Here is a 15,643-nt window from a genome sequence, read left to right as displayed (position 1 = left end):
CAATTAATACAATTACAAAAATTCAGGCTAGAAAAAAAAGTGTTCCAGAATCTGCATCTTTACTATAATTTTCAGAGCCTTTTTATAAATGGATTCAAAATATTATTTAATTTACATTAGAAGTCGCTAATGAACATTTAACTGAGCAAAAAAGTGGTAGTGAATCACTACTGAAGAAGACAGGACTAAAAACATGTTTAACTGTCAGCTGAAAAGGACCAGTTAAAAAGCCCTTGTTATTAACATCTTTAAGTTCAATAAGGCAATCAAAATGGTTATGGTGTTTTTTTAAACTGCCTTCCTCACTGGTGATTTGACATGTTTTGATCGTTTCATGCTTTATGTTCCTTTCATGCTTTAATATTAATTTGAGTTTGAGAAACTAGTATAGTCAGACCGTGTATATAGTTTGTTTACCAGGAGTTGGCACTTGGCTCCGCCTTCATCACGTGGTATCCGACAATACTATTTCGCTATTTTTGGGAGAAGGATGTGAACAATTCTGAACAAGGTTACTATTTGGCGATTGTATGTCAAAAATATTTATTTTGCAATTTTTATGTGCCTTTTTTTAACAATATTTCATAAATTTAATGACATTTCTTTCTTTTGAGTGAATAGTATGTCCTTTTTGAGGCATTTTGCTGTAATATATTTAATTAGCTAAAGTAACGAAAGATATAATAGCAGATGATAAAGCGAAGTAAGTGACTGAAAAAGAATTCACTGTTTACATTTGGCGAGCAGTAAGGGTTGTCTCAATTTCAAGCGCGGGGACGTTTCTCCCAATACACCCCGTCCTAAAATGAATTCTTCGTCCGAGGAGATGAAGCCAAGTGCCAACTCCTGATGAACGAACTATACTTTAACTTCTTTTTTTGGAACAGAATACGTATTAAAGGGTTGAATCAGACTTACTTTAATCCATTGGTTTCTCTCATTGCTTTTGTACTAAAATTTGTGTGAGCTCCAGCACCATTCCAATTGCCTGGCATTGGTTTAGGATCAAAACTTACAACTACTCCAAACTCTTCAGCAATTTGATGAAGAATAAATCTTGACATCCAAACTTCATCACCAATTGATGTTCCTTCACATGGGCCAACTTGGAACTCCCACTGAAATGAAAAAGTATTTCTATTATACAAGGTGTTCTATAATCACTCTCTTTTATCTATCACAACTTCAAAACTTGTATGATGGTGGAGGAGACATTATCGTAGTAATAGCAAAATTTATGTTTTAAAGTATAAATCTTTATCATCAAGCCAGAAGTTGAAACGGATTTATGAAAAATCTATTAGTAACCCAGTTTTGTGAATAAGTTGTTTGCAAAGCAGCTTAACTTTTAGGAGGTTTTCTTCCTACTTCAGTGATTATTGTCACTTTTATTTTCGTAAACTCTTTTCATAATTACAGTACTAGTTTACTTCTATAATTTATATCTGTTAATATTCTTGTTAAAACTAAAAAATACTTGCTAAAACAAAAACATAAAATATCTAAACATGTGGGGTCACAAATTAATATTGAAGTGAGAAAAAAAAAATCTTTGCACACATTTACTGTAATCATAGTTATGATAGTTAGTCATAAAACTATTTGAATGCATCATTAGCATGAAGGTAAATTTCTTTCTATTATTTTTTATTTAAGAAACATACGGGAAAATAAGTTCAGATTTTTGATTTATCTATTGTGTAAACAAATGTAAGTTTAAAAATGGATTTTAATAATACTTAATGTACCTGAAATGCAACTACAAATAGTGTTATTACCATTATCAATTAATTGTTTTTTAATACTCAAGTAAAATGTTTAACTAAAAAAAGAGTCAATGTGCAAGAAATTTCTTAATAAAAAAAAGCAAATTTTTTTTTGAAGCTTTATTTTAATATTTCTAAATTCTTTCCGGAACTATATTTTGTTTCGAGAATACGCTGTGCTTCACCACAAAAAAAAAATAATAATAATAATAAATAGAGGCTGCCAAAAGTTGAAGAGCTGAATTTAGCTAACATCGGTTTCTTATTTCACTTTGTACAAGTTTTAATAATTTTTATTATATAAAACAGAATATTAAAATAATAAGAAATACTATAAAGAAGAAAATTAAAGTAATGAAAAACTTTTATCTAAACTCTAAAACTCTTTTAATTAAAATTATTAAAGAAAGAAAAAATTGCATCAAATTTTTGGTGTATGAAAAATTGATGTATTGAAAAGGAAGGAATTGAATTGAAAAGGACATTTCTATAGCATTTATTTTATAGCCTTAAGGGCATAACTCTTTTACGATTTCTATCTTAAGAATTTTCATTGATGAATTATTTTCATTTTTTTTTTAGTATGCTCGAAATAAAAAGTTTTTATTGATTCTCTTTATTGAATTTTATCCATCTTCTTTATGGAACCAATATAGGGAACCGTGCATTTTATTTCCGTCTTCTGAAATTTGTAGTTATAGGAAGCAATATGATATTTAGTGAAAAAAATGGAAGTATTTTTATAGCAAATTATATGGTATTAGTTGCATAATACTATGCTAATTTTTACATACTTTTATGTGTGTGAAAATATTGAATTAAAATGCTTTCTCCAATTTTCAAATAATCTGTGCCCGAATTTATATTTTCTCTGTAAACATAACAGTCACAGCAGAAAAAATTGGAAATACTCCATATGATCCCCTCATCGGGAATAATTAAAAAATTAAGTATGCAAAATAATTAAATTCCATTACAAAAACAGATGTTTTAATTAGAGTTTTTTATAATTTTTATTTTTGATTATAGTTTTTTAATTAAGCCGACCGGCCTGTCTAAGGGTCAAGGAATTGGCCTTGCAAAGTTCTGGGTTCGAATCCCGGGATAGACAAGGATGTTTTCTTCTCTGTACTCTCTATCCTTACTGTGGGAGCAACGTTGGCCCACCTAATATGTTGCCCCTGAAAAAGTGGCCAACAAATCTTCCCTTCATAGGCCTGTGTGAAGAAAGTTCATTCTCCAGGTGGGCATTGTTGAAAAAAAAAGTTTTTTAATAAATGAAAAGTTCCACATCCTTCTAAAATTATACTGATCGTAGGATTGACTTAAATTTAAATGGTTTTAGGAATTCAGAAACAAAAGGCCCAACTTTTTTTAATAAAGGTCATTTTGTAAATGTTATGCTTAATAACCTTACCTGAGCAGGCATGACTTCGGCATTTGTTCCACCTACATTAATACCAGCATACAAGCAAGCCCTGTAATGAGCCTCAACAATGTCCCTACCATAGGCTTTTGTTGCACCAATTCCACAATAATAAGGTCCTAATAAAAATATTGCATAATAATTATGAAAAACAAGAACTTAAAATCAGCATAATATAGCAATGTCAAATTTATATACAGTGTGTTTTACAATGACAATCCTTAATGTATAGATTTAGAATTCTTATTAGTAGGGGAGAGTGGGGTCAATTGTAAAATTTTTTACTTAACTATTTTTAACTAACAAAAAATGCAATATATCATTAGTATTAATTGACAGACGAGTAAAGTAGACAATCCTCTACTAGAAAAAAAATAAATACCTTATTTTAAATGTTATTATACTAGTTATTAACAATTTTTGACAGTCGTGCACTTAAATTCAACTAAAACATAGTTAATTATACATATTATTATAGTTGTGATATATTTTTTATTGATCAAAATAGTAGCGATATTTTAGGAGTAAAAATAATAATGAGCAGAGACCTAAAGGGTTAAACTTTTAACTTTAAAGGGTTAAAAATTTTAATTTGTGCTGTGAAAGGTGACAAATAAAATAATGCACATGCAACATAATATAAATGATATAGGGAACTATTGGTGGTTCTTAAAGAGTTAAGTAATGGTTTGTAAACATAAGATTATTTATTTTTAGCTGTTACAATCGTCCCTTTACTTATTGTTACAATCGTCCCCGAAACGGAATTTCAGCTTCATTTGTTGAAAACAATGCTAGTTAATTAACAAAACTAATCTCTTTTTTTTTGAAATGTTAATTAAGATGTCCACTTACATATTCGGTTAATAATTTTTATTTGTTTAAACAAAATTACTTTGTTACAATATAATATCCTAATACCAAAAAAAGTACTTACGTAGCGTGAAAATATGTTTTGTGACGTAACTCTTTCAAAAGTACATAAAAATGGTTGCCAGCAGGGGTGTACATGTAGATTTATTAAATACACCTTGTGCGCCACCTAGGAACCAAATCTAGAACCCGACACTTGAAATTTTTGCTCCGTTACAATCGTACCCTGTTACAATTGACCCCACTCTCCCCTAAAGTACACACATTAGGAGTTTCGAATTATTTTTTAAGTGAGTATAAAACAAAATACTGTCAAAATCTGAGAAAAACTTAACTGAAAATATCAAACCTTGCTTGATTGTAAGAGGAAACAAATGTGTTGAAGAGTTAATAGAGTTGAATGTTGCCTTTCACTTAGCACAGTCATGAGGCTAAGTAAGTACTATTTATTATCAGATGTAATTACGTTCTTACTGAACAATCAAACTAGTTTTGATGTTTTGCAATCCACTTTCTTCACTGATGATTCGACACATTTTAACAGTTTTACTTTCTCGCTTAAATATTAATTTGCGCCCCCTTGTGTATACTTTCTAGACGGAGATTCTAAATAATATATATGAAAGGTGAACTTTACGAACATTCTACATATTAATTGCTCAGATCTTGACTCATTCTCACCTTGAGGTCCAGGATATCCTTGTTTAGGCCATCCGAATGGGTGTCCGTCAACATCCAACAAAGTATACTCTTGCTCTAAACCAAACCATGGGTGGAAATCTGCAGCTTTCTCCATAGCCTTAACTAGTGAATGCCTTTTGTTGGATTCTAGAAGGAGGAATAAAAGAAATATTCTTGAACTAAGGAGAGGCTATTTGAAGTCTTATTGAACTCTTAGAAGAACGAACTAAACAACATTTTTAAATACTAGTTGGCTAAGCCTCCTTTTCGCTGCCTAACACCCACCTCGATAATTGCTTCACAATAATTGTCTTGACATAAAACAGATTTTTTATAGGAAAGTCGATATTATTCACTTATGTACCAAAAAGAATTCAGTTTGGTTACGCTAGGACCCTTCCCACTTACAAACATTTCCTTAATGATTCTATAATCTGTTAGTGCATGTAAAATTTTTACTCATTAATCATTTTTTTAAGTAACTATAAATTAAAGTTATACTGTTATAACAAATTTGGAGAATTCCCAACCACTCACCAGACAAGCTGATATATCTCATCAAGCTGATCGTTTAGTTCATAATCATTTAACGAATTTTTCTAACTTTAATTCTTTAATAGTAGCATATTAATATAAATTGCACCAAAAATGATAATTGGTAAACGGAAAAAGACACCGATTTCAAAAAGAAAATGTAATGTAAATGAAGCGTAATAAAGATAATATCACAGAATTACGTAAGAATAATGAAAAAAAAACTCTTATTTTTAAACTGAATTTGGGAGAAAAAAATTAAAAAACGTAATAGCAGAGAGTAATTTTAAAAAAAATTATGCATCACAGGTAAAAACCTTTAAATTAGGAAAACAAAAATATTTTACAGGAAAAGAATACTTTATTAATGTCATGCTGATAGCAACAACAAAATATATCGAAATCAATGCTAGACTGACAATGGAAAACTGTGTTGGACCAATGCTACGTTAAGTATGGAAAAATTGACTTCATAAAAAATGAAAATTTGTAATTTAAGAAATTAATTATACTTCAAAAAATTGAAATAATAGCTTTTATTAATTAAAATATTTTGCTTGTAGCCGTCAATCAACAATTAAAACTTGTATTGTCATTCCGCACAGGTTAAATGTGAGGAAAAGTAGTCAAACTTTATAATAGTCAAAGTAGTCAAAATTTTATAAAGTTATTTTGGATACATAACTTTTATTGCATTCGTTGACTGAACAATTTTACATAAAATTTATTATAGAAATAAATATAACCTTTCCACCGTTTAATAATAATGGAAAACGATATCTTTACCGTAAACGTCGAATAATATGACGTCATGAGATTTCTCTATTATGTAATAAAGATATATAATAAACACTCAGTTTCAAGCATTTGATTTCGAATAATAATCTATCAAAGCCGTAACATTTATGAGGGATTATAAATACATGTTACTGATTAATAAGGTAGAAATAAATAATTTGCTATTAAATAATCCTGTAACTTTCATTAACTGTATGTTGATGACAACCAAAGATTAATGGGTCATTTTTTTTTTAATAATCCCATTCTATGTTTTTAAGTCCAATGACAATGCACAGAACAGTAAGAAGAAAAAAATAAGAGGAAAAAGAATAAAAAAGAAAATAAATTATAAAGAAAAAGTTACATAGTTTTTGTTTTCTGATAAAATTGCTAAAGCAATTTTTCCTAACTTTAACTTATGGTATTTTAAATATTATATTTCTAAAGCAATTTTTTCCATCATCATCATAGTTGGCCAGACAGCCCAATATGGGCCAATGCCTTCCTCTGAAGATTTCTCCATAACGACTTCCGCTTTAACTTTGATCTCCAATTCTTTTCATTAATTACAAGAAAATCAGACTCCAACAAGTCAGCCCATCTCAACCGCGGCCTTCCCCGCCTTCTTGTTCCAGTGGGTCTAAGAAAGCAGTATCTTTTTTATTGTATTGTCATCACTTATTCGAATCAAGTGGGCCATCCGATTCTTTCTATTTTTATGTATTTAATAATATCGGGTTGTTTATAAATCCTGTACAGTTCTAAGTTAGATCTCCTTCTCCAGTTATTGTTTCATTTACACCACCAAGTATACTCCGCAAAATCTTTCTCTCAAATATTGATACAATTTTCCTCCAGTTTTAGCATTGTCCAAGCTTCAGAAGCGTATGTCAAGACTGGCCTGACAAGAGTTTTGTAAATTAAGAACTTTGTTTTTCTAGAAAGAAACCTAGACTTAATAAATCTTCTCAGCTCATAGACAGCCTATTTGCCAGATTGACTCCTGAAATAAAAAACCGAGTCTTTCTGTTGTCAATAGTAATAATTGATCCTAAGTAAGCAAAAATCTTTACTGTTTCAGTTTTTTCCAAACTTTATTATAATATCATTTATTCCAAATATTATATTGCTAAAGCAATTTCTTTTTCAGACTTCAAAATATTAACCAAATAACCATTTCTCACTTTCTTTTACAACGTCAAATTTACCAGAGGTGGTTGATACGCAAATTCACTTTTAAATTTATTTTTATTAAATGTATTTTAATTTTTTGAGGGTTATAACAAGCACTAGTTTAGGCGTTATGATAAACTTCAGTTTCATCTTCACGCGTAAGTGATGTAATTACATTCGAAATTTTTTTTTTTTAATGCCAATAAACATGTCTCTGAAACAAAAGTTTAAGCAAAAAAAAAAATTTTTTTTCCAACCAATAATCTGTTCCTGGCTGTATTTATTTCTTAATTTTTACTTATTTTAAGCTTATGCTTCTCATTTTGTCTGTGTTAGTAGTACAAGTGTTCTAGCGGACGAAGCACTCACTATTTTTTTATAAACTTGGAAACATTCGTCGCAAATAAGTATTAAACGATTTTATTTATTTATTTTCGTTTTGGTTTTCGATGTCTTAAAAAACATTGATATAGTTTATACGCTCTTTTTCCATTGCAAGGAAATTTAGTATATTGGTTTGATATCGCTTAATTTAATTTGATGTGAAAAGGATCGTATTTTGAAGAATTATCAGAAGTAACTAGAAGCTGAAGAATCTAGAAAGATTATTTTACCATCACTTATGAATTGCGAATACCATATATGTAAATACTTTATTAATAGCTTTTAAAGATTCAATCCCAGTTGACGATACCAGCAGCCAACAAATTCAGGAATCCTATTATCAGGTATTGTTTGTCATGCAGTCCTAATGAATCGTCATTGGTAACGTCTCCTAGGATTTTATCTTTAAAATAATTTTGAATTTGTGCCCCTATTTCAAGTATAACGATGAATTGGCGCTTCCTATCAAAATTAAGTAAGTGATGGTAAAATACACAGTAACTTTCTTTCATAGAGTTTCTTGTTAAACTCTAAACTATTTAAATCCAGTCTAGTTTATAGTTTCAAAGTAATAAAAAATGTGTATAACGTAGAGAAAAGACAAATTAAAATGCTACCCATAAAAACTGCCTATTACTGTTTATTGGTGATATTTATTTTAAGAAATTCGATATTTTGCATACACGTTCACAAAAATTTATGATTATTTTGAAAGTTTCAATTTAAGCAAGAGAATTTTATTAGTTGTTATAAGTTAGTAGTTAGTATATAAGTTAGTAGTTAGTATATAAGTTAGTAGTTAGTATATAAGTTAGTAGTTATACTGATTGATTTGAGGAACTTTATTACAGCTAAATTTTCGTAACAAAAGGTTTATTTTTTTTATTAAAAGCTAAATTTAGTTAAGAGGAAACAAAATTCATAAGATTTGTACTTAATTGTTTAAATATTTTGTAATATTATTTGAAGTTTTTTCTTGCTTTGACTTCGCCAATAATGCACCAACTATTTGACGCCAAAATAATTAAGTGGTATTTTATCTTCTTTTTTTCTTTTTTTTTTTTTAACTCATCAGCTTTAGCAATCGAAACGATGCCAGAGTAGATTATCTGCATGTAAGTTACTTAGATTTAAAAAAAAAAAAAAAAAAAAAAAAAAAAAAAAGAGCTTTTAATTTTTGGTGATTTTAAAAATGTAAGAAAGTAGTTTAACCAGTTTGTAAAATTTCCCTTTTTGTTCCCATACAGCAGCTTGGAATCGTTGCTCAAACATTAAATATTTATCCATAAAATTCAACATATTGAAAAAAAAATTTTAATTTTTTATTTTTTGAGTTTAATTGGATTGAATATTTAGGTTACCGAAATAAGCTTTTTTCAAATAGGCTGCGACCATTTCAATGTAAGTAGTACTTAATAATAATAAAACCAAACAGTAATGCTAAAAACTAAGTCTGGCACTAGAATAAATTTGTTTTAAATAAATTCGAAAATTCTTCTAATCATTTCTATAATTGCTCAAGATTTTCATAAAGGTGCTCTCTTATATTGCTAGTAGTACTAATAGTCTTAAAATTCTGAGTTCAAATTTAACCCTTTCATTACCTTCGTACCAGTCTCATCTATCTTCTTCAGCCGCATGTAAAATAAAATATTGTATTGCTTTTCATTTGGAGATTTCTTCGAATAGGCGTTTATTCTACCTACTTTTAAAGAGAAAAATCTGCAAAATAAAATCATCCAAAACAATTCTAACTATGAATAATTATCGTTTAACTAACTTATAGTGAATTACTCCTCTTGAAGACCAAAATATATTAACCGGTTTTTAGGTTTGAATTCGTAAAGAGTTTTCAAAATTATAATTGTGCCACGGGAACTTAATACCAATTTTACGTGTATACCTCACCAAAAAGTTATTTTAATAAGTCTGCGTTTTGGTGCAAATATTTATGAAACTGTCGGGATTTCAAATAATTGCTAAGATAATTTGAAAAACATATTTATTGACATCAACTGTGCAGAGCCGCAACGTTATTGGATACTATTGAACAGATTTATTCAAACTATCAACTTTTAGTACAATCGCGGAGTACTTAAACCAACACAATGTGAGAATTCCTTTAAATGTAAGCTTCACCTGGTATCTTGTACTTTTGTTTAATTTCAATTAGCTCATGCAAACCTTTGCATTTGAGATTCGTGTTCCATTATGAAAACTGTTTGTTTCATTGTGTTCTGCAACTGTATCACTATAGTTTAGTTATCGACCATAATTCAGGGGCTTCTACCCAAGATTGGGCTTCTATGCCTTTAAATCATAGAAATGTTAATTTATTTCAACCCAAAGAAAAAGAAGACAATCTCAGAAAAATCGGACCATAGACAGAAAGATAAGGATTAATCATCGATAAGTTTTTATTGACCTATAAACATTTAAAAAAAAAAAAAAACAATACGTTTTCTACGGAAATATTGTTACCAAAATATTAATATTTGGACATCATTATATCAAGAAATATAAATAAATCCTTTTTGTTAGATTGAGAAAGAATCGGAGGATAATTTAAAAATTAATTTTTCGCATATTTTAACTTCCTTTCATAAATAAAATTACATTAATCTAAACTTTCCCCATAAACATAACAAAATTATTTTAAACGGAAATTTCTACTTGTAGGTTCTATAAACAAAAAATAAATAAATAAAAAATTAAAAATAAATAATAAATGTCTTAAAGATTTAAAGCAAAGCAAAGCTATAAGTGTATACAATTATCAGAAAATGAAAAGACAATATGAATCTAATATGAAACAAATTCAGGTTTAATGTGCGGATATTGTAATTCTAAACAACGATATTTGTCATGTATTCGTAATAAATAACACCATTTAAAGTTAGTAAGCACGTTAATAAAAGCCTAAATTGCATGGAAACATTGTTGCCCTTATTTGCATTATTTGGCGATCAATATCAGTTTTATTCACTACAGATAACATATTCTGCAATAAAAGCTAAGAGTAAAACGCCCATTAATTCCGCGATATTATTTTGTCAACAAGATCTTGTGCAGCTTCAGCATCTCAGACCCGAAAATGGTCGCTATAGCAACGATCAGCTGCCTATGAACAACAAGGAGGAGAATTTGGCTTACTGCCAATCCTGCGCTATTTTCCGTATCCTAGATTTTGCACTTGACACAGTTTTACGACACCTGGAAGAATTGTTTTTCCAGGGAAAAGGAAAGATAATATCAATTCAATTTAATGATACATAATTCTTAATAACTATTTTAAATATAGTTTTTGCATGATAATAATGTTAATGAATTAAATCGTTGTTAGCTTATTTAATTTAAGGAGAAAACTACATCCTGTTTTCTCTAACTGTTTTCCAAAACAAACTTAACTTTTTAAATTTATTAATTCTCCATATTGTTTTACTTACCAGTAGGTTGTTTGTTGAATCTGTATGTTTCGCAAAGCACAAGCTTGTTGTTGCCTCCACGAAAAGGATCCTTATAAATTGCAACGGGATATAAATATACATCAGAATTGGAACCTTCTGCCTGATAGGTGCTAGAACCATCATAATCCCATATGGGAAGCTCTGCAATGGGGGAAAAAAATGATTTTTTTTATTCAATTGTGGAATATTATTTTCGTGGAATTTGTTTTCGATAGAAAGTTAGTTTTTATGCGATAATTAAAAGTATTTTTTTTTATGTTAATAACACAATCAAAATAATAAATGATACAAAAATCTAAAAAGGAAAAAATATACAACATTATTTTTCCTTTTTTGTTTTAAAAACTGAATTTAAAAAGAAAATTTGATAATATAAAAACAAATTGTATACTATTTATTGGTTTCGTAAGAGTGCCAATATTTATCATTGCCATTAATTTGTCAATTAATCTGTAATTATTAACATGAAATACAACATGAGAATTACAAATTATGCTAGCACACGATGGCAATCATAAAACTATAACATATAGGAAATAAAGTAAACACAGTAATTATAACACATGCTGACAACATAAAACTAACACAGCTATAGTGAACATTGAAAGTAAGTGCATTAGCGTAAAATACGACATTAAGTTAGAATACCAGAAGTTAGGGTTAATAAAGTTTGTAGAGTCAATAGCAGGACGTAGATAATTGTCAATATCAGGGTAGGGATTTCAAAATTGTTACAATTCAGATTTCTGCGAAATTCACAAAAATTAAATTGATTTGCAATATTTTAATTACTGATTCTTTGCATAATGTGTATAGTAATAAAAAGAAATTAAATTTCGTAATCGATCGAGAATTGTGAAATATAAAGAACATTGCAAAAAAACTTTTTTTTTCATTTGTTGGTGTGATTTTTACGGTTGTGGTCGTGCAAAACCGTATCGTAATAAAAAAAATTTTCTCTTACAGTTATAAAATAAGATTTTACAACAAATCTGCTGTGTAGGTAATGGGGAATATTTAATATGGGCAGAATTTGTATCGACTTGTCTTCGCTAGGGTTCGAACCTGGAGGCGTGCGCTCTGTCCCCTAAGCCATTGCGAGTATTTTATTAATAAAAAAATTATAATAGAGTTGATTTCGATTCAATATTGTATCTGTTAGCCATAAGGCTAAAACTGCATCTAATTGCAGTTTTATTTATACTATGTTCAAATCTATAAAGTAATTGCTAATAAGTAAGAGCAAGTATAGAAAGTAATTTTAAATGATTGTAGAAAAGGTTAACGCAAAACTGCAAAAAAAAACTGCTAAGGAACGCAAAACTGCATGAGCCAAAACTAAACTTTGGCCCAACGGTTATTAACCATTAGTTATTAGACAGAAAAACCGAGAAAAACCATTTTGTTAACAAAACAGTTTTAAACCGTTAAATATACAGGAAAATTCTGGGGACAAAACGTGTACTTTTTACTGTGCAGACTTGGACGGAAATGCTTTTAAAGTCAGCGTGTTTATCAATTAATAACTCAAAAAAGTGCGGACAAAAAACTTAAAATCGCGTCCGTTAAATTAATTTAGACGAACTTAATCACTTTAATGACCTTCAACTACTTAAAACGAACGAAAAATATAATACTTTAAATATTAATAATTTTTTTTTTTTTTAAAATCAGCAAATTAGGCGAGAATTTTTTAACCTTAATGAAATTCATTAAAATCCTTGAATAATTCTATTTTCGAAAACAATGAACCATTGGTGTAACTTTTAAACTAACTTTTGATTGGTGCAGTGTTAAAAGATTAGGTCAAGAATGCACAAAACTGTACATTTTCTTCTTATTATTATTAACATTTCGTGCCTTTTTCATAATTAGCTTAACAAGCGTTGGACAAAACGAAAGTCATGAAAAACAACGACAAATTTCCAACATTTAAAGAAATAAATTATTAGTTCTTTTCCTGTTAAAATGTATGATGCGAGAAATTTATTGAAAAATTTCTTCTTTCGCACTTCATAAATATTAATAAAGGAGTAGAGTTCACGGTAGACGACCATGAAGTACGTGAAATATTGCGACGAGCAGAAATTCGATCAGCTGAACAATTTCAAACAAGAAGAAATTTCAAAATGTCTATCACCTGTCGACTTTCTCTAAATTCTAATCATGAACTGGCAACTTAATGACATCCTCATGATATAATGTCGTGTAGCAGACAGATTGACTCTTTTCTGGAAAAAAATACACTCAAAATGAGTTTTTATCTTTCAATTTTTCGGGACTTACAGACAGAAAAACCGTCCGATTTTCGATGTTCCTACAAGAGAACGGCAAGCTGAAAGGATTCCATAAAAATATGTAAGGTTGAATGTCCCTGCTTTTTACGATCACTGCAACCACTCTTTCACATCACTCATTTAATATAGCACTTAAATAAAAAATTTAAAAAGCAAAACTTGCTATAACTTTATAACATCTCTTAATAAAACTTTCTCCTCAGAACATAGCAATAAGTATGGAATGATCGGGGGGGGGGGGGGAATGTACAAATTTTTGTTCTGAACATCCATTGTTGCAATGATTAAAATTTCTTCACATATTTAGCTACATAAAATAAAACGAATAACAATAAGTAGTATTCACAAACCATTAACCAAAGAAAAATAGGAGGGGAGGAAGATTACTTGCTTGCCGTGTGAATTTTACGGGAAAAAGGTTAACGGTTAACACTTAAGGTTAACACTTTGAGGACCAAAGACACTGACCCACTTTAAAAACCTTCTCGAATGCTCTAAAAAATATTTTTTAAAAATCAAAATTAGATCTGATGGAAGATCTTTGAAAACTAAAAGGAAACAATAATTTGTTCTCTAGTAAAAAATTGCCAATAAATGCTTATCATAATAAGAAGTCCAACGGTGGATATCAATAAAATATGCTCGTGTCTTAAAGGAACGTTCCCAAGAAACTAAAATGAAAAGATACGTGATCGTGATAACATAAAAATATTTGCTTCAAAAACTTATGAAGGTGGTAAAAGTCGACATGTTTCAAGAGCTTAAAAATATAGGCACCCATTCTCTAGGCCCGCTAGACGTGAAGGTAAAAGCCAAGTAAGTACACGTCCAGCGAGTCTTGAGAAAGAGCACTTATTTTTGAGCGTTCGAAACGAGTTGACTTTTACCTACTTCATAAGTTTCAGAGGCAAATGAAGTTATGTCGTCAAGTATGATCGTGTTTAATCTTAATAAATTTTTACTTCATTTTTTTATTTAATTTTGTTAATTTTAAATCTTTCAGAAATTGTTTAGTTAAAATGAACTATTCGTCAGTCATGATAAGTTCTATTTTTCTTTCCTTCTCTCTTTCTCTCTCTCTCTCTCCCCCCCCCCATATTTTTTTGTTGTTGTTTTTTTTCTTGACTTAGTACTTTTTTTGTATATTCTCAAGTAATAATTTTAGAGAAAACGATAAAAGATGGTGTCAAAACAGAATAAAAGTTTGAAAACGATAAAAGTTTAAAAAATAGAAAACGATTGCAAAAAAAGTTAGTTGAAGTTAGTTGATAAAAGTTTGACAACAAAGAAAGACTCATATTGCCTTCTCGAGGACAAAGTTGGCATCGGAAGCAACGAAACACGTATTTCAAAAAAAGGTGCAGATTTTATTGGGAAAAAAAAAACTTTACATTTGCATTAATAAAATAATTCACACTTATTGTGCCCTTCCGTCAGGGAAGGGCACAATCTTCCTGTTAAAAATACCTCTGTATGCTAGATTAAATAGTAATATAAGAATGGACTTGAAAACACTTACCAGATGGTGATTTGGGGACAAAATCTAGAGTTTTGGTTTTGGATCGCACATTTTCACCAGTGCCGTCAATCCAGACATACGTGCATTGGACTTTTCCTTCAGGTTGAGGCAGAGACAAGTATTTATTCAGAGTTTGTTTGGATAGTTTGAAAGGACTAGTCCCAGCCATGTCTTCAGCAGTACGTTTCTGAAATAAGAAGAAAATGTATCTTTTCTTTTTCAATTAATACCTTAAGTAGGTTAAGCAGTTTATTTTTTACAGTTGAGATTTATTTATTTTTTCCAAAGTTCATTATTTTCTTTGCTTAAGAGAATTATCTAAATAAATCACTGTTGGATCGTTGAGTTGAAAAGCCTCTTTTCTCTCAGATGGATATTTTACCTTGCAAAATCAAACGTACTTCGCTTGGAAAAAAAATAATCAGCTTTTCTTTTTCTAATTTTTTTTCTTCCCATTTTTTAAATGTTTTCTAGAATTGCCGAGTATTTTTCTACTAACATAGGAAATAAGGAAAAAACTCACAGGTGCAGTAAATGACATGGAAACTACGATTATTGGAATTCAAGAAAAAAACTAAAATGGAAAACTTAGGGCAAAGAAAACTTTTGAAAATTGTAATTTTTTCAAAAAGAAATTTAAGCAAAAAATCTACCTAAAAAATTTCTTAAATTTGCTTATTTTCGCTTAAAATCAGTCATTCATTTTTCAAAGAATAAATATTGATAATTAATTTTCTCTTTTA

General features: G+C 29.3%; 1 protein-coding gene across 3 annotated transcripts in view; it reads right to left on the bottom strand.

Annotated features, from left to right (window-relative positions):
• Positions 1–15,643, bottom strand: part of LOC107444940 (glutamine synthetase) — a 99,467-nt gene that overhangs the window by 2,547 nt on the left and 81,277 nt on the right. For all 3 annotated transcript variants that reach the window (XM_016059219.4, XM_071183585.2, XM_016059218.4), the window contains exons 2-6: positions 14,901–15,087; positions 11,064–11,225; positions 4,747–4,893; positions 3,184–3,311; positions 919–1,118 (exon numbers count right to left, since the gene is read on the bottom strand). In XM_016059219.4, the coding sequence (XP_015914705.1) occupies positions 919–1,118; positions 3,184–3,311; positions 4,747–4,893; positions 11,064–11,225; positions 14,901–15,069 (806 nt within the window). In that variant the 5' untranslated portion in view covers positions 15,070–15,087. The remainder of the gene's footprint in view (positions 1–918; positions 1,119–3,183; positions 3,312–4,746; positions 4,894–11,063; positions 11,226–14,900; positions 15,088–15,643) is intronic.

Source organism: Parasteatoda tepidariorum, chromosome 3, assembly GCF_982258835.1.
Source record: "Parasteatoda tepidariorum strain Cologne lab strain chromosome 3, Ptep-v5.0, whole genome shotgun sequence".
Lineage (NCBI taxonomy): Eukaryota > Metazoa > Arthropoda > Arachnida > Araneae > Theridiidae > Parasteatoda > Parasteatoda tepidariorum.
This window is presented reverse-complemented; position numbering and strand designations above follow the sequence as displayed.